The sequence below is a fragment of the Caretta caretta genome, chromosome 7, assembly GCF_965140235.1.
Source record: "Caretta caretta isolate rCarCar2 chromosome 7, rCarCar1.hap1, whole genome shotgun sequence".
Classification (NCBI taxonomy): domain Eukaryota; kingdom Metazoa; phylum Chordata; order Testudines; family Cheloniidae; genus Caretta; species Caretta caretta.
This window is the reverse complement of record NC_134212.1, coordinates 76145071-76163610: the sequence shown is the minus strand read 5'-3', so window position 1 is coordinate 76163610 and position 18540 is coordinate 76145071. Positions and strand designations below refer to the sequence as shown.

At 43.6% G+C, this 18540-nt stretch overlaps 1 protein-coding gene across 1 annotated transcript in view; it reads right to left on the bottom strand.

Annotated features, from left to right (window-relative positions):
- Positions 1-18540, bottom strand: part of BICC1 (BicC family RNA binding protein 1) — a 246379-nt gene that overhangs the window by 159218 nt on the left and 68621 nt on the right. The window contains exon 2 of the mRNA XM_048856281.2: positions 9546-9592. Coding sequence (XP_048712238.1) covers positions 9546-9592 — 47 coding nt within the window. The remainder of the gene's footprint in view (positions 1-9545; positions 9593-18540) is intronic.

Below are 18540 nucleotides of genomic sequence, written 5' to 3'. Positions count from 1 at the left end.
GCAGCAGGATCACAGACTGCCGCTGCAGCCCCTGTCTAACCGCCCTCCCTCCTCCACAATTTCCACAGCCTCCTCACCCAGACGCCCAAGAACGCGGGGGAGGGGGGCGGGAAGGCGGCTCTGGGCAGCCAACCACTCCACCCCAGTGGACAGCCCAAGCAACAGAAGGCTGTCATTCAAGAAGTTTTAAAGTGGCCTTTTCCTTCCCTCCTCCCACACCCCACCCAGGCTATCTTGTGAGTTATCTCCCTATTTTTATAATCAATTAATAAAGAATACATATTTTTTAAACGATAATGACTTTGCAAGAAAGCTGTGATTGAAGCACCGGGTGGCTTACAGGGAATTTAGAGGCAACCAAGGGGGCGGGTTTTCATCAAGATGAAACAAACAGTACCCTGGCCAGTCATGAAACTGGTTTTCAAAGCTTCTCTGATGCGCGGTGCTTCCTGCCATGCTCTCCTAATCGCCCTGGTATCTGGCTGTGCGTATTCAGCGGCCAAGAGATTTGCATCCATCTCCCACCCCGCCATAAACGTCTCCCCCTTACTCTCACAGATATTGTGGAGCACACAGCAAGCAGCAATAACAATGGGAATATTGGTTTTGCTGAGGTCTAACCGAGTCAGTAAACTGCGCCAGCGACCCTTTAAATGTCCAAATACACATTCTACCGCCTTTCTGCAGTTGCTGAGCCGATAGTTGAACAGCTCCTTACTACTGTCCAGGGTGCCTGTGTACGGCTTCATGAGCCAGGGCATTAAGGGGTAGGCTGGGTCCACAACGATAGCTATAGGCATTTCAACATGCCCAACAGTTATTTTCTGGTCTGGGAAGTAAATCCCTTCCTGCCGCCGTTTAAACAGACCAGAGTTCCTGAAGATGCGAGCGTCATGAACCTTTCCCAGCCATCCCACATTGATGTTGGTGAAACGTCCCTTGTGATCCACCAGTGCTTGCAGCACCACTGAAAAGTACCCCTTGCGGTTTATGTACTGGCTGCCCTGGTGGTCTGGTCCCAAGATAGGGATATGTGTTCCGTCTATCGCCCCACCACAGTTAGGGAGTCCCATTGCAGCAAAGCCATCCACTATGACCTGCACATTTCCCAGAGTCACTACCTTTGATAGCAGCAGCTCAATGATTGCACTGGCTACTTGCATCACAGCAACTCCCACAGTAAATTTGCCCACTCCAAATTGATTACCGACTGACCGGTAGCTGTCTGGCATTGCAAGCTTCCACAGGGCTATTGCCACTCGCTTGTGAACTGTGAGGGCTGCTCTCATCTTGGTATTTTGCGCTTCAGGGCAGGGGAAAGCAAGTCACAAAGTTCCATGAAAGTGCCCTTATGCATGAGAAAGTTTCGCAGCCACTGGGAATCATCCCAGACCTGCAACACTATGCGGTCCCACCACTCTGTGATTGTTTCCCGGGTTCAGAATCGGCGTTCCACAGCATGAGCCTGCCTCAGTAACACCATGATCTCCAGATTGCTGGGGACCACGGTTTTAGAGAAAAGTGTGCTCATGTTCTCATCACCGTGCTGCAGTCGCCTCCTCGCCTGGTTTTTCAGGTGCTGGTTCTACATAAACTGCACGATAATGTGCGAGGTGTTTACAATGGTCATAACTGCTGCTGTAAGCTGAACAGGCTCCATGCTTGCTGTGCTATGGTGTCTGCTCGGGCAATCCAGGGAAAAGGACGCGAAATGATTGTCTGCTGTTGCTTTCATGGAGGGAGGGAGGGTTGACTGACTACATTTACCCATAACCACCCATGACAAATTTTTGGCCCCCATCAGGCATTGGGAGCTCAGCCCAGAATTCCAATGGGCAGCGGGGACTGCGGGATAGCTACCCACAGTGAACCGCTCAGAATGTCGATGCTTGCCACAGAACTGTGGATGCACACTGCCGAATTAATGTGCTTAGCGTGGACGCATGCACTCGACTTTATACAATTTGTTCCCAAAAATCGACTTCTGTAAAATCGGAGTACTTTTGTAGTGTAGACGTGGCCTGAGGAACAGTCTCTATGTGGGAGGCTGTCCATGAACACTAAATCCCCACCACATTTGGGGGCAGGGTGACCATATTTCCCTATGCTGAATATGGAACACCTGGTAAAATTACTGATATTTAAGCAAGTTCAACATCAATCAGAACTATGCAGTACAATTGTTCAAATTAACATCAAGGGACTGGGCCCCTGTTGAAAAGACATACTGCGTAGTTGGATTATTTTTATTTACCTATCTTTAAAGCTTTAGGGTTCACACAGGAGAGGTGACACACACGAACTCTCATACACTTCTCTCACATGGGGAGGGAGGAAAGGGGTAGGAAGGGGAGAGACACGATGACGGACCTGACTCTCCCTGCATGGTGCTCTCCACCCTCTATGCCTGGCTGAGCCCCCAGGATGGACTCACCTTTCCTGGAACCAGGTGCCATGTCTTCCCGAGGCAAGAGGGTCACATGACCCCCATGCCCAGATTTCTGCCAGGGTTCACACCAGAATATGGCTCCCAGCCGCAGCCTTTTGGTACTGTGTGGGAGGGAAGGGACGGGACCTGCTTCCAGCCGTGGCGAGGGAGGGGAAGGGATGACTTGACCCTGTGTCTGAAGAGTTCATCTCTTTCCCTCCCACCCCTCCATGGCTGGAAGCAGCTTGTCCCTTCCTGCTCACATAGTGTTGAAAGGCAGCTAACACCTCCAGGCTGCTGCTGGCCACTGACATAACCCAGCTGCCTCCTGTCCCCTGGCTACATTGCAGGCATGAAGGGATTAAGCCCTAAGGATGCATTGTGCACCAGGGCCTAGGGAACCTGACTGCAGGGCAGGACGCATAAAAATCAATGACTTTAAAAGAAATTGGATTTTTATTTAAATAGGTTTTTTCCTCAAAAATGTGATCTAAAGATAGTTTTAATTAAGACACATTATAGCTCAAAGATATCTCATCATGGAATAGGGATTATAAATACTAATTCTACAGTATGGGACACTATATTCATGTAGTATTTAAGAAAAGTTTTGTAAATGAGTTACAACAGTTCATGGATTAGGGAACCCAATCTTATGGGGTTCCCCAGGCTTCTGTACAGATTATTAAGGTTAATCTTTGTATCTACCCAATGGGACTCAGTGCTCAGTCTAGAAGATACCATCAGAGATGCTTAGTTTTGCAGTTCTCAAAGTGTGGATTTGTGTCTCCAGAGGAAACATGCTTGTTATAAATAAATAAACAAATAATATATAGAGGTGAGAAGCAACAGACATCAACTCTATCGTCCCTCTGTAAATTTGTGTACACAGAGTCAATCCCCTACCTCTCTCAAAGGGCAAAGTTTCAAAAAGTTCAATGAATAGAAGATTGTGGGGGGTGGAATAGATCTGGAAAAGGAGAAATCGTCTGGAGATAAATGTGAGAAACGAGGGACATGTGCTTGTTTTGTTAAAATATTATATGTTTGCTCTTGAAGAAAAAAATCCAGAATACTTAATGTTGTTGTTTTAGTTAAATAAAACAATTTAAATGTCTGTCTGGTGATGTTCTCCTCCTAGTACAGCATGGCAAGAAAATCTTCCAAGTTGAATTGGAGATATTTATGAAGTCATTGGGAGGTGAACTATCTGCTTCAATTGCCTTTGGTAAATGAAATAACCAATCATTCATTCATTTCCTGATATAGCTGTGAAACTAATCTGAAGCGTTTTCAAAATAAATCACTGTTTAAAAACGTATAGTATGTACCTTCTAAAAATGAAACCTACATCTATCTCTGAGTTGTGAAGAATATGTATTAAGGTTATAACAACCAACAAGAATGCACTTTTATGTAGAAAACCATGATTAAATCGAGTCTTCCTGATTAGTGATTTAAATCAATTTGATTTAAATCAAATCCACCCTGCTGCAGAGGCTTCAGCAAACCCGGGGAGAGAAGTGGCTCAGTAGCAGAGGGTGCCAAGGGGACAGAGCAGCCACACGCTCCCTGGGGGCAGGACCTTGGGTGGGGGGGGGAAGAGTGTGTCTAGCCCCTGCCTGGGGGGCTGCTGGGGAGCCTGCAGGGTTGGTGGGTTAACAGGCTGGAAATCACTCCCCCCACCGCCACTCCAGAGCTAAGCTGAGGGGTAGAGAGGCTTCCCTGTGCCAATACTATGCGGGACTTTGACACATGCAGGATTTGGCTACTCCTGGCCAGCACAGCAGGCCCGAGGGTCTTGGGCTTTCCCGAGGCGCCAGCCCAGCCAGACGCAGTGGAGGAAGAAAGGAGCCTGCCAAACAGGCTGTTGATGAGCTGAGCGCAACAACCAGGGGCTGGTTCTCCACTCAGTGATGGGAGAACTCTGCTCAGTGCCCCGCCAGGGAGGAACATCAAAGCTGAGAGGTGGGATGGGCCAAAGCAGGGAGAGGACAGCAAAGGGGGAGCACATAAAGGCCAATGGGTGGGCAGCAGAGGCGACACGTAACCGCCACTGCCTGGCCCCTGCCTGCACTCACCAGCTGCCACAGCATGCAGCTACCACCGGCCGGAAACAAGACAGGGGCAAGGCCCTGCTGGCCGAGACCCAGCATGCAGCTGGGGCTGAGCTGACAGACCAGGCGGGGGAGCAGCCAGCCCCATCAGCAGCTTTGCACACCCACCCCCATCGTAAGTCACTGGACCCTCCCACTCATTGCTGGTGGGCGGGCAAATGGTGAGCAGGGATCCGGCCAGCAGCAAGACCCATCAGTACTGATGGGTAGGGAAGGGGGAGACAGAAAATATGGGACAAGTTGCCCATTTGTAAGAAAAAGTTGGGACTTAAATTCAGGACTGTCCCTTTAAAAAGGGTTGTCTGGTCACCCTATCTGGGGGTATGCAATTAAACTGTTCAAAGGCAATAGGTAAAACTTTTATTAAAAAAGTGATTTCATCTAATATGAAAGTGTAAAGCCTGAGATTGCTTCTTCATGTTTATTTTCTGTGTCACTTGTGTATGTTTGCTTTCCATTACGATTTCATCTCTGAACGTGTGGTTTTTCTGTTAAACAAACTTTGCTTATTTTTACCCCAAGCTGGTCTCTGGTGTGTAAACTATGTGAAGTGTGTGCACCAAAGTAAGCTGGAGGGCTAACTTCACTCCTTCAAAGTTGATGAAACAGAGGGAGACAGACAGTCCAAGTATCTGGTACTACAGAGCTCGGGGAGGAGGCTGGACAGGAGGGGCTGTTGGTGTCACCTTGATAGGAGAAACGATGCTGGTGCCAAGATGAGACTTTGTGCTTGTGAGCAGGCTACTGGTGTCAGGGAATTGAACCATAGCTGAACAGCATAAAAGCCCCTAAGGTTACAGGGCACTGGTGACAGAACCCACTGATCCTTAAAATGTCACAGAGTGTAATTTATATTATTTCAGTGACAATCATGAAAATCTGTTCTTTCTGGCAAAATATGCACCTCAAATCACTAAGTTAACCGTGTGTATATTTGTAATCAAATTGCTACAGAATTTCAAAAGGAAGTTATATAGCTCAAACCATACTTAGCCCCAAAGAATCTTTACTCAATTTACATCCCATTCTTCCACATCTAAAGGAAAACATTCCTTACAAATTCTTTGTTCCTCTTTGTGATAGAAGTAGAAACAGAACATTGAAAATGTGGTGTTGGTTCCAGGATATTGAAGAGACGAGCTGAGTGTGGTAATATCTTTTACTGGACCAACTTCTGTTGGTGAGAGACACAAGCTTTTGATCTTACACAGAGCTCTTCCTCAAATCACTCTCTCACCAACAGATGTTGGTCCAAAAAAAGATATTACCTCATCCACCTTGTCTCTCATGGAAAATATGTCATTCAAATAAAACAAAATATATATCTGCAAATGGAATATAATGAGGGGGGGGAAGGGAAGAGAGTCACTGACGTAACTTGCTTTCTCCAAATGTATTGCCTTCACAGATCCATACTAAGATCACATGCCCTACCATGGAATGATTTCAAAACAGCCATTCTGAGAGCATGGCGAGGCCCTCCATTCCAGCATTCTAAAACTACATGAATAGATGTCCTTATTCGCCAACTGTCCCTTGGATCCTGTATAACCGTGACACAGCCTTTACATCTCCAGGGCAAAAGATCACATCAATAGGTATCCATAAAGGTAGTAATACACGCAGAGAACAAAACTTACTTCAGTAAGTAACCTCTTTTTACCTTTATGATACGGTCTTTACAGACTCCCACAAAAGAAACTAGCTAGCAATGACAAGGAGGTCTGGGTGGATTACTACTAATTGAAAAGTGAACAAATGTACTGCTCCCCTGCATGGAAAATCCAGTCTAATCTGGACTCAAAAGAATACTTTTGTAAAGGTAAAAAATGAATTCTAGATAGCAGCTTTGTCGAATCACTCAGCACACTGCAAAAGGATTCTGCAGAAGCTACTGCTCAGTGTGGATAAAAATTGATAATTGTATTTAATAAAAACAGATTTTTTAAGATAAATACAAGTTTATATTTAAAAGTGAACCTATTTAAAATTAAAATGTGAAATGGTGACAAGCTATATTAAGGCCTAAATTTACTATAAATTATACTATATAATATTAATATATTAAAATCATTTACATTAAATTTAAAGAGCAATATTAAGTAGTACATGTTTGCTGCTGAAGTTATAGAGTCAAACCACCAAAACGCTAGAAATGACTGGAACCAGAGGTGATGCGTGGGGAGGAGAGGAGGCTCACAGGGTCACATGCCCCTTGGCTTTTATTGAGCATGCTCACATGGACTGAGTATGCCCAGTAACACTGCTGAAGCTGGCTGCCCTCACTCTGTACCTCCGCCCCCAACTATCAGCAGGCACGGGTCATCTCTCCTTGGAACCAGATATTGTTGAAATCCTAAAACAGCTTTTGAGAACAGTAGTCTTTTCTGCATGTGCAGGGAGGATATTTTCTTTATTTTGGTTTATTTAACTAGTTCAGTTCAATGACTATTCATTCAAGCTAGTTCATACAAAATTAAGGAAGCAACTAGTTGTTAAAAATACAGGAAAGCTTGTTTTCATCTTCCAATCTATGAATAAAAAGTAGGCGTGAGAGCATAAGTCTGGACTGTACTAGTATTAAGGTTAAAACCCATTTCTGATCAAAGATTGTGTATGCATGAAATTTGTAAATAAAAGCTAAGGCTACCATTAATTAATGCCATTAATGCTGTCCATTAATTTTCACTCCTAAAACAAATAAACCAATTTCTTGAATCTATCATTCAGTAACTTCTCAGCAAGAGCTTCAAATTCTGGTATAATTTTTTAATCAGGTAGAACCAAGAAATCATAGAATATTTATATATCAACTGGTTGTATAAAAAACATCATGGACTAAACAAGCTCCAAGCAATTTCCAAATCAAAGACTGTTTGACACTACTTGTTCTCTACAGTACAGAGTACACAGCAAACTAAACCTAAAAGCATCAGGACATATAGACCTCAATTAAAATAACCTTCACAGAACTATTTACAACTGGTCTTGAAAAAGTATTTGCATAACTTGCTTTAACATTCATTTGCTACCAATATTTCTTCTCTTTGTGGTTCAAATGCTATCAGACAGTTTTTTTAATCTTCTATGTTGTCTCTGCAACTGTCTAACCACACGCCTTCACTGTGAGACACGCAAATTTCCTTCTTAGAGATGCTCAACATATCTTATAAGAAAACTTGTTCCTAATCATCCTAGAATCTAAGTTCCAAGTCTTGTCAATGTTTGAAACTGCAATGAAACATTATACTAGTCTAACACTACTAATGCAACTTAAAGGTGGTTTCGGGGTTTTTTTTGTTTGTTTTTAAAACACACGTTAGACTTCACATCATCATCTAATAAAACTCTAGAATTATAAAATAGATTATGGTAATAATGTGTAGTATGTTTTGTATAACAAGCCAGAACATTGTTAAATCTGGAGTAGCTGGAGAGGACATGTTGATAGAAATGATCAAACACTCAATCATTCAAGTGACAATAAAGAAAAAAGTCTGCTATGCAGGACTCCAGTCACCTATTTCATTCAGTAGTTTGATGGACCATTCCTGTTTCATGCGATAATACAAAAACCAAAGGCATCTAAAAGGTTTAACACAGGGGTAGGCAACTAATGGCATGCGTGCCGAACGTGGCACGCGAGCTGATTTTCAGTGGCACTCACACAGCCCGGGTCCTGGCCACCGGTCCCGGGGGCTCTGCATTTTAATTTAATTTAAATGAAGTTTCTTAAACATTTTAAAAACCTTATTTATTTTACATACAACAATAGTTTAGTTATATATTATAGACTTATAGAAAGAGACTTTCTAAAAACGTGAAAATGTATTACTGGCAAAACCTTAAATTAGAGTGAATAAATGAAGACTCGACACACCAATTCTGAAAGGTTGCTGACCCCTGGTCTAACAAATCCTGGCCGCACTGAAGAAGTCAGTGGCAAAACTCCCACTGGCCTCAGATGGGCCAAGATTTTATCCTTTCAATATTCAGAATAATTGTTGCCATTTCGTGGATGTTCAGTTATGCCTTTTGCTCTGGACACTCAAAAAGCTGGACTGAGACTGACAGTAACAAGGAAAAATATCTGTAATTTTGTTTCTTTGAAGGTATCTCACATGTTTGTCACTCAGGGGGTCATGCTGCCAGTTCAAGACGTGACCAAATTCACCTAACTAAAGATTGTTGACCCTAAAAGGAAAGCGTACAATCTTCTCCTGTCCTCACCCATGAAATACAAAGGCCAGTTTCACACCTCTAGATCACGCTGTCTCATCCTCTGGGAAGTTTCTCTAATTTCATGGGAAGCAGAAGCCTCCCAAAAACAAATCAGCTGATAAAAATGAACTATAAAAGACAAAAAGTTTTGGAATTCAAGAACATTTTGAAAGATTTAAGAAAGAAAAATATTACTTCCAGAAGAGGACTCCTCATGACTACCTGAGAATATACATTCTACAGCATATTTGGGAGGAAAGGGGCAATAACGTTCAGTTAGTTAGGTAGTCTTCTCTCAGGTTTATGTAACTCAATTGAAGAGGATTAAAAAAAAAACAGACTTCTGTTCAAGACAACTTAATGTCTTCTGTATTGCAGCTGTTTGTTGGCCTTCATGTAATTTCATCTTCCCCTCACTATGTATGTACATCTATCTAACAATGGGCTCTGAAACAACATATTTACAATCAAACTTATTATACTGTTTACTTTGTGATACATACCCTGTAATAAACTGAGATTAAATATATTATATGTTATACATATGAAACCAAATATACATTCTACTAAAAAACTATGGTAACAATAAAAAAAAGTGTTAATAATCACCATGGTTAGGAAATTAAGGAATATTGTGGAAGTTGCATCAAAATATTCATTAGAGAGAGCGCTAAACTAAACATCAATTTCACCATAATTTGGAGTATAATTCTTCCCACAATAATGTATCGAATTACTGTACTTATCAAATGTAGGATTGTAACAAAGGGGTTTCTTACCTTCTGAAAAAAATCTTCCCCACTTTTGCCTTTGCCCTCAGCAGCAGCTGTGAATAAAATGACATTTGTTAACAAAATAAATCTAAGAAATAGTTTTACAGCAGCAAACTTTTAATACTATTTGACCAGAGTACTACTGAAAGGTAAATTCACACACATGCAAATTTATTTCACTTTAACGTTTTGCACTATTGTGAAATCATAACCAATCATTGTTCAACTACTCATTTTTCTTATTTAGTATGCAAATAGCTTTATAAAGAGGGACGAGTATCTAGAACAGGGGTGGGCAAACTTTTTGGCCCGAGGGCCACATCTAGGTAGGGAAATTGCTTGCAGGGCCGGGGCAGGAGGTTGGGGTGCGGGGGGTGGTGGTGCGGTGTGCAGGAAGGGGCTCAGGGCAAGGGGTTGGGGCAGGGGAAGGATGTATGAGGGGGCTCAGGTCAGGGGGTTAGGGTGCAGTAGGGGTGGGGAGTGCAGGAGGGGGCTCAGGTCAGGGGGTTGAGGTGCAGGAGTGGTGCGCGGTGCAGGAAGGGGCTCGGGGAGGGGGTTGGAGTACAGGAGGGATGCAGGGTGCAGGAGGGGGCTCAGCAGGGAGTTGGGGTGCAGAAGGGGTGCAGGATGTGGCATGGGGCTTAGGGCAGGGAGTTGGGGTGCAGGAGGGGTTCAGGCTCTGGCCTAGCGAGGCTTACCTAGAGTGGCTCCGGGGCAGTAGCGGCGCACACCGGGGCCAGGGCAGGCTCCCTGCCTGCCTTCCCAGCCCCGCGCCACTCCGGGAAGCGGCTGGCACCACGTCCCTGCACGGCCCCTGGAGTGGGGCACCGGGCTCCGCGTGTTTCGCTCACCTGTGAGTACCTCCCTCAAAACTCCCATTGGCTGCAGTAACCTGTTCCTGGCCAATGGGAGCTTTAGGGAAGGTACCCACAGGCAAAAGAAGTGTGTGGAGCTCTCTGCCGCCACACCCCCACGAGCTGCAGTGACGTGAAGTGGCCGCTTCCCGGAGCGGCGCAGAGCCTGCAGCATTGGCAATCCAGCAGGCCGGATTCGGCCCGTAGTTTGCCCACCCCTGATCTAGGGCAATGAGTTCATGCAATCCATTGTCTCTGGAAACTTAGGCTATGTCTACACTACCCATGGTAAGTCGACCTACGCTACGTGAGATCTATTGATGGGAAGTCGACGTACCTTAGGTCAAGTTACCGTGGGGTCTACACCACGGGGGGGTCGACAAAAGAAACTCTCCCGTCGACTTACCTTACTCTTCTCATGTGGGGTAGAGTACAGGAGTTGACTGGAGAGTGATCTGCTGTCAGTTTGGTGGGTCTTCACTAGACCCGCTAAATCGACCGCCAGTGGATCAATCTCAGAGCGTCGATCCCGGCTGTACTGTAGACATAGCCTGAGATTTAAGTTCTGGCAGAGGGCTGTATTTAGTTCCTATTGAAACTAATAAGAATGGGTTCAGGCTCTTAATTTAAAAGTGAAGATTTATTTTGTAGCCTCAGTCTAATCATTCATTCATATCATGCAAACAACAGTGATTGATTAATTGGTCATCTCTGCTCAAAAGTAGTCTAGGACCAGAAAGACACAGGATTTACAAATCAAGATTAGTAGCGAACTGCAAAGCAACAGTGACCATTAAGTTAAACCCTGAAACATGTTCAACAATACTACTAACTGGTTTTAAATTAACTATTTTTAAATGTTAACCTTAAAAGCTTTTATCTTAAATATTTTTATCCTTTATGTAATCCTCTTAGTACTTCCTGGCTCATTTAACTGTCAATGTATCACCACAAATACCAGAAGCCTTTTTGAATCCCATGCATAATTCATGGTATTTGTGCTGTGAATAAATGATGAAACAGCTATATTTATACAGTGAATTTCCAAGGTAAAAAATTTAATTAAGTATTTTTATTTAACACTAAGACTTCAAGCTACAGATATATAAAGAGTTTTTATATTATTTGTGACTTATTTATGCTACAACTTCACACACAATTTAAAACACACTGGATATTCCAGAACAAAGTTAATTATTCCCAAACACTTAGTTAAGATGGAATTCCCACTGGAACTACATGCTCCTTAAACTTCATTACAGTGTTACAGCAAAAACTCTAAATGGTCATTCTGCTTTTCGTATGAGTACTGTTCACATAGAGAATGGAGATCCAATACTCCCACATCCTGCCCTTTGACTATGGAAGAGAAATTACAACATTTTTCATCTCTCTGCAGTATTCGGAGAACACTCTCCCACTACATGACAGAGAAACCAATCTACAAAATCATTACATATTGTATTATATACATTTCTTTCATCATCTCAAGTTGAGAAGGACACAACTCTGCAGATATAAACCAGACCCGTCTTTAAAAATTCAGGTTGCAGGTCTCAAAACAACAAGAGAATTAAGCCTCACTACTTCCCACAGACTAACAAACTGAACTCTATTGAAATCTATTTCATTTTCATTTGTGATTAAGGATGTGAAAAGTTTCTCAATGTATTGTAACACACCTAACATCAGCACCTAGTACTAAAAGCTTAGGCACATGAGAAATGCTCATGTGCTGATACAGAGTGCAAAATTAAGAGAGGGCGTGGTATAAGTTCTTCAACCACAGCTCACTGTTCAGTACCTTGACATTGTAAAGTACCTTGACAGACAGCTGCAGCAGCACAGGAACCAGCAAACAGAGCTGTAAACAGGGGAGTTTGAGTGGGAGTGCTGTTGGAGAAGACTAACAGGATTTAGGTGGGAAGGCTATGACAGATACAGAGGCAGCAGTGGGAGTGACCCAAGTAGTGGAAGACACAATGAAGATGGCTGGATGTGGAAGCTGCGACACGTACATGATCCTGGAGGGGGTACCTGGAAAGAGTTTTGTCTGCATGAAGTGCCGCCTGATAGAGCTGATGGAAGAGAAGAGCAGAGGATTGGAGATGCAGGTGGTTGGTGGAGCGTAGCAGGGGGTTCGAGCAGATTATAGAGCAAAGACATGAGGCAGCTGAAGGGAAAAGCTCAGACTTGCAGATGGAAGGAGGACTGAAGAATTCTGAGGGGAGACTGCTTGGTGAAGAAAATGGACAGTGGAAGCATGTGACTAAGAGAACCAGGCAAAGGAAAAGACAGGCTAGTGAAGGAGAAATAGAGCTCAAGAACAGGTTTGCGGAGTTGGAAAATGAAGAAGGGGCACAGCAGGTGGTCACTCAAGGTGAGAGGGCAAGGAAGAAGAGAAGAGCAGCTAGTCCTATAGGAAGAGGGCAAGAGTCAATAGAGATAACACCACCAAATATGAGCCCCAGGAGGATACGGGATGGGTTGCAGAGGATCGCCAAGGACAGTAGGAATCGAGAGGACTTGCAGCCAGATGGAACAGGGGATAGACTGGAGAATCGCACCATTGCCAGGAAAAGGCAGGTCTATGTGATTAGGGACTCATTACTGAGAAGACTAGACAGGCCTGAAACCAGAGATGATCCAGAGAACAGAAGGATGTGCTGTCTACTGGGTGCTAAGATACGGGATGTGGACCTGAGGCTGAGGAGGAACCTAACGAGAGCGGGAAGAATTCATTGATTATCTTTCATGTGGGAACAAATGATACGGATAGATTCTCACTGGAACGTATCAAGGGAGACTATGCCAGGCTGGGGAAGACGCTTAAGGAAATCGAGGCTCAGGTGATCTTCAGTGGGATTCTGCCTGTTCCTAGAGAAGGGAAACAAAGGTGTCACAAGATTATGATGTTCAACAGATAGCTCTGCAAGTGGTGCTATAAGGAGGGCTTTGGGATGTATGGCCACTGGGAGGCATTCATGGACAGAGGACAGTTCTCTTGGGATGGACTGCATCTGAGCAGGGAAGGAAATAGACTTCTAGGATACTGGCACAACTGATTCAGAGAGCTTTAAACTAGGAATCTGGGCGAGATGGTTGGGAGATGTCCAGGTAATCTCCACACCGGATTTTAGCATTGAGAGGGAAGAAAACAAAGTAAGAAAGGATACAGCCGTGGGTAGGAGAATGGCCATAAGGAAGGGTAGTGTGGATACCAGTCTAATAGGTCATGGCTATAGAATGTCCGTGTCTAATCAGGTAAAGAATGTGAACGAGGCCAAACAGCAAAAATTAAGATGTTTGTACACCAATGCGAGGAGCCTCGGTAACAAAATGGAGGAACTAGAGCTACTGGTGCAGGAAGTGAAACCAGATATTACAGGGATAACAGAAACATGGTGGAATAATAGTCATGACTGGACTTCAGCTATTGAAGGGTATGTTCTGTTTAGGAAAGACAGAAATAAAAGGAAAAGGTAGTGGAGTAGGATTCTATATCAATGATGAGGTAGACTGTAAAGAAATAAGAAGTGATGGAATGGATAAGACAGAGTCTGTCTGCGCAAAAATCACATTGGGGAAGAAAACTACTAGATCCTCCCCTGTGATAGTACTTGGGGTGTGCTATAGACCATCGGGATCCAATTTGGGTATGAACAGAGCCCTCTTTAATGTTTTTAATCAAGTAAATACTAATGGAAATTGCGTGATCTTGGGAGACTGACTTCCCAGGTATAGACTGGAGGACAAGTGCTCGTAATAATAGGGCTCAGATTTTCCTGGATGCGACAGCTGATGGATTCCTTCATCAAGTAGTTGCTGAACCGACTAGCGGGGATGCCATTTTAGATTTGATTTTGGTGAGTAGTGAGGACCTCATAGAAGAAATGGTTGTAGGGGACAACCTTGGTGTGACGCAGCAGGGAGGGGCGAGTGTTGACCTGGGAATGTGGCAGGGGAGTTTCACTGGGGATGGGATACCCGAGAGCCTGTAACCTGAACCAGGAGGGGGAGGGGTAGGTAGCACCTCTGCCCAGGAAACTGGACAAAGGCTGCAGGAGAGAGCCTGCTGGGGAGGTTTTGGTTTTAGTTTGGTGCTGGGTGGTGGAACACAGGGAACCCCAGGGCTGGGGCCTGAGCTCCCTGCCCCCCAGAAGGACTTGACTGAGGGGTCCTGGTTGTACCCACAAGCTCTGTTTTAGACTATGTTCCTATTGTCCAATAAACCTTCCATTTTATTGGCTGGCTGAGAGTCACAGTGAATCCCAGGAAGAGGGGTGCAGCGCCAGGACTCCCCCACACTCCGTGACACTTGGTTCAAGTGATCATGAGCTAATTCAGTTCAAACTGAATGGAAGGATAAACAAAAATAAATCTGCAACTAGAGTTTTTGATTTCAAAAGGGCTGACTTTCAAAAATTAAGGAAATTAGTTAGGAAAGTGGATTAGACTGAAGAATTTATGGATCTAAAGGCAGTGGGTTTACTTCAAGTCAAAGCTGCAGAAGCTATCTGAAGCCTGCATCCCAAGAAAGGGGAAAAAATCCATAGGCAGGAGTTGTAGACCAAGTTGGATGAGCAAGCATCTCAGAGAGGTGATTAAGAAAAAGCAGAAAGCATACAGGGGTGGAAGATGGGAGGCATCAGCAAGGAAAGCTACCTTATTCAGGTCAGAACATGTAGGGATAAAGTGAGACAGGCTAAAAGTCAAGTAGAATTGGACCTTGCAAAGCGAATTAAAACCAATAGTAAAAGGTTCTATAGCCATATAAAGAAGAAGAAAACGAAGAAAGAAGAAGTGGGACCGCTAAACACTGAGGATGGAGTGGAGGTTAAGGATAATCTAGGCATGGCCCAATATCTAAACAAATACTTTGCCTCAGTCTTTAATAAGGCTAAAGAGGATCTTAGGGATAATGGTAGCATGACAAATGGGAATGAGGTTATGGAGATAGATATTACCATATCTGAGATAGAAGGCAAACTCAAACAGTTTAATGGGACTAAATCAGGGGGCCCAGATAATCTTCATCCAAGATTATTAAAGGAATTGGCATATGAAATTGCAAGCCCATTAGTAAGAATTTTTAATGACTCTGTAAAGTCAGGGGTTGTACCTTATGACTGGAGAATTGCTAACGTAGTTCCTATTTTTAAGGAAGAGAAAAAAAAAGTGATCCAGGTAACTACAGTCCTGTTAGTTTGAAATCTGCAGCATGCAAGATCTTGGAAAAAATTTTGAAGGAGAAAGTAGTTAAGGACATTGAGGTCTATGGTAAATGGGACAAAATACAACATGGTTTTACAAAAGGTAGATCGTGCCAAACCAACTTGATCTCCTTCTTTGAGAAGGTAACAGATTTTTAAGACAAAGGAAATGCAGTGGATATAATTTACTTAGATTTCAGTAAGGCGTTTGATACAGTGCCACATGGGGAATTATTAGTTAAATTGGAAAAGACAGGGATCAATATGAAAATTGAAAGGTGGATAAGGAATTGGTTAAAGGGAGACTACAGCGGGTCATACTGAAAGGTGAACTGTCAGACTGGAGGGAGGTTACCAGTGCAGTTCCTCAGGGATAGGTTTTGGGACCAAACTTATTTAATCTTTTTATTACTGACCTCGGCACAAAAAGTGGGAGTGTGCTAATAAAGTTTGCGGATGATACATAGCTGGGAGGTATTGCCAATTTAGAGAAGGACAGGGATATCATACAGGAGGATCTGGATGACCTTGTAAACTGGAATAAAAGTAATAAGATGACATTTAATAGTGCAAGGTCATGCATTTAGGGATTAATAACAAGAATTTTAGTTATTACCTGGGAACGCATCAATGAGAAGTAACAGAGGAGGAGAAGGACCTTGGAGTATTGATTGACCACAGGATGACGATGAGCCGCCAATGTGATATGGCTGTGAAAAAAGCTAATGTGGCCTTGGGATGCATCAGGAGAGGTATTTCCAGTAGAGATAAGGAGGTGTTAGTACCATTATACAAGGCACTGGTGAGACCTCACCTGGAGTACTGTGTGCAGTTCTGGTCTCCCATGTTTAAGAAGGATGAATTCAAACTGGAACAGGTACAGAGAAGGGCTACTAGGATGATCCGAGGAATGGAAAACCGTCTTATGAAAGGAGACTCAAAGAGCTTGGCTTGTTTAGCCTAACTAAAAGAAGGTTGAGGGGAGGTATGATTGCTCTCTATAAATATATCAGAGGGGTAAATACCGGAGAGGGAGAGGAATTATTTAAGCTCATTACCAATGTGGACAGAAGAACAAATGTATATAAACTGGCCATCAGGAAGTTAAACTTGAAATTAAACAAAGGTTTCTAACCATCAGAGGACTGAAGTTCTGGAATAGCCTTCCAAGGGAAGCAGTGAGAGCAAAAGACCTATCTGGCTTCAAGATTAAACTCAATAAGTTTATGGAGGAGATGGTCTGATGGGATAACATGATTTCGGCAATTAATTGGTCTTTAAATATTCATGGTAAATAGGCCCAATGGCCTGTGATGGGATGTTAGATGGGGTGGGATCTGAGTTACTACAGAGAATTCTTTTCTGGGTATCTGGCTGGTGAATCTTGCCCACATGCTCAGGGTTCAGCTGATCGCCATATTTGGGGTCGGGAAGGAATTTTCCTCCAGGGCAGATTGGAAGAGGCCCTGGGGGTTTTCCGCCTTCCTCTGTAGCATAGGGCACGGGTCACTTGCTGGAGGATTCTCTGCACCTTGACATCTTTAAACCACGATTTGAGGACTTCAATAGCTCAGACATAAAGTTAGGGGTTTGTTACAGGAGTTGGTGGGTGAGATTCCGTGGCTTGCGTTGTGCAGGAGGTCAGACTAGACGATCATAATAGTCACTTCTGACCTTAAAGTCTATGATTCTATGACATCCAGACAGAGGAAGAAGCTGAAGATTGCAAGACATTTTTTGAAGGAGAAATGGATGACCCTCCTGTCTTCTCAGTCTTCGCGAGGTATTGTTGAGTTTATTAAAGTGTTACAACATTTTCTATGTAAGTTAATACCCTACCAATAAGCAACACATACATTTATTTATATGTTTGGAAGGTGATATATTGTGACCCTAAGAGCCCCTTTATACCAACTGGCAAAGGGCACACCCAACTAACTGTCAGAATATTTACTCAATGTCTTGCAAGGTAGGCATATGTAAACTGGGCATACACAGGTCAAGAATATCATTGCGCAATGTACTTAAGGGCTGCAGATAAAAAGTTGGATATGAGTGCTGGAAATATATGTTCTTAAAGCATATTGTGGAAATAGTTGGTAAACTACTTGACAAAGGAATGTGGATCTCCCTTTCTGTAGTGATCAAGCTAACAGGCAGAGAGAAAACAGCATGACTTAATTTCAAGCAAAGGACAATGAGAGCACATTTGCATCTTAGGCAAACAAAGGGATCAAGCCAATCCAGAAAGCAAGTTGAGCAGAGGATGAAGAAGGGGCTTGATGTCTGCACCCGGAAGAACAAGAGCATGGAAGGGTTCCATGTCTGGGTTAACTTTTCAAAGAATACATTTCAAAGGTTTTCTGGGCTTAAAAAATGGAAGAAAGGGGACGCCTGTGTTATCCGTCACTGAGGGAACACTGGGTCAGCACCCTCTGATTCTGTGAACGGTGGATCCTGCTGCCTGAGGAGCTGGAGATGCTGATAGTTCAAAGTAAGAAAGAAAGCTGCTAAGCCAAAAAAATATAGTCTGATAAAATCAAACTTTCGACACTAGAAAGCGTGTGGCTTTTGTTTTGTTTGCGACCATACCCGTCTCTTTTTCTCTTGCTTAGTATCACTTAAATCCATGTTCTTCATTAATAACCTTGTGCCTAGTTTTACTATAACCAATTCAGGGCTGTGTACTGAAGTAAAACATGGGCCCTCAGCTAAACTGACACGCTGGTGCGTGCAGTCTCTTTGGAGGCACCAGACTTGGTAATTTCTGTGAGCAGTCAGTGAAAAAGGGCTGGACACTGCAAAGAGACACCTCTGGGGAAGTGGGGTTCTCTGAATGTTACCTATAAGGCAAGGTTTAAACTGACCGAGAGTCTCGATGAGTTTGCTGGTGAGGCAGACAGACTGATGTGGCAGTAAAAGCTCCAGCAAAGC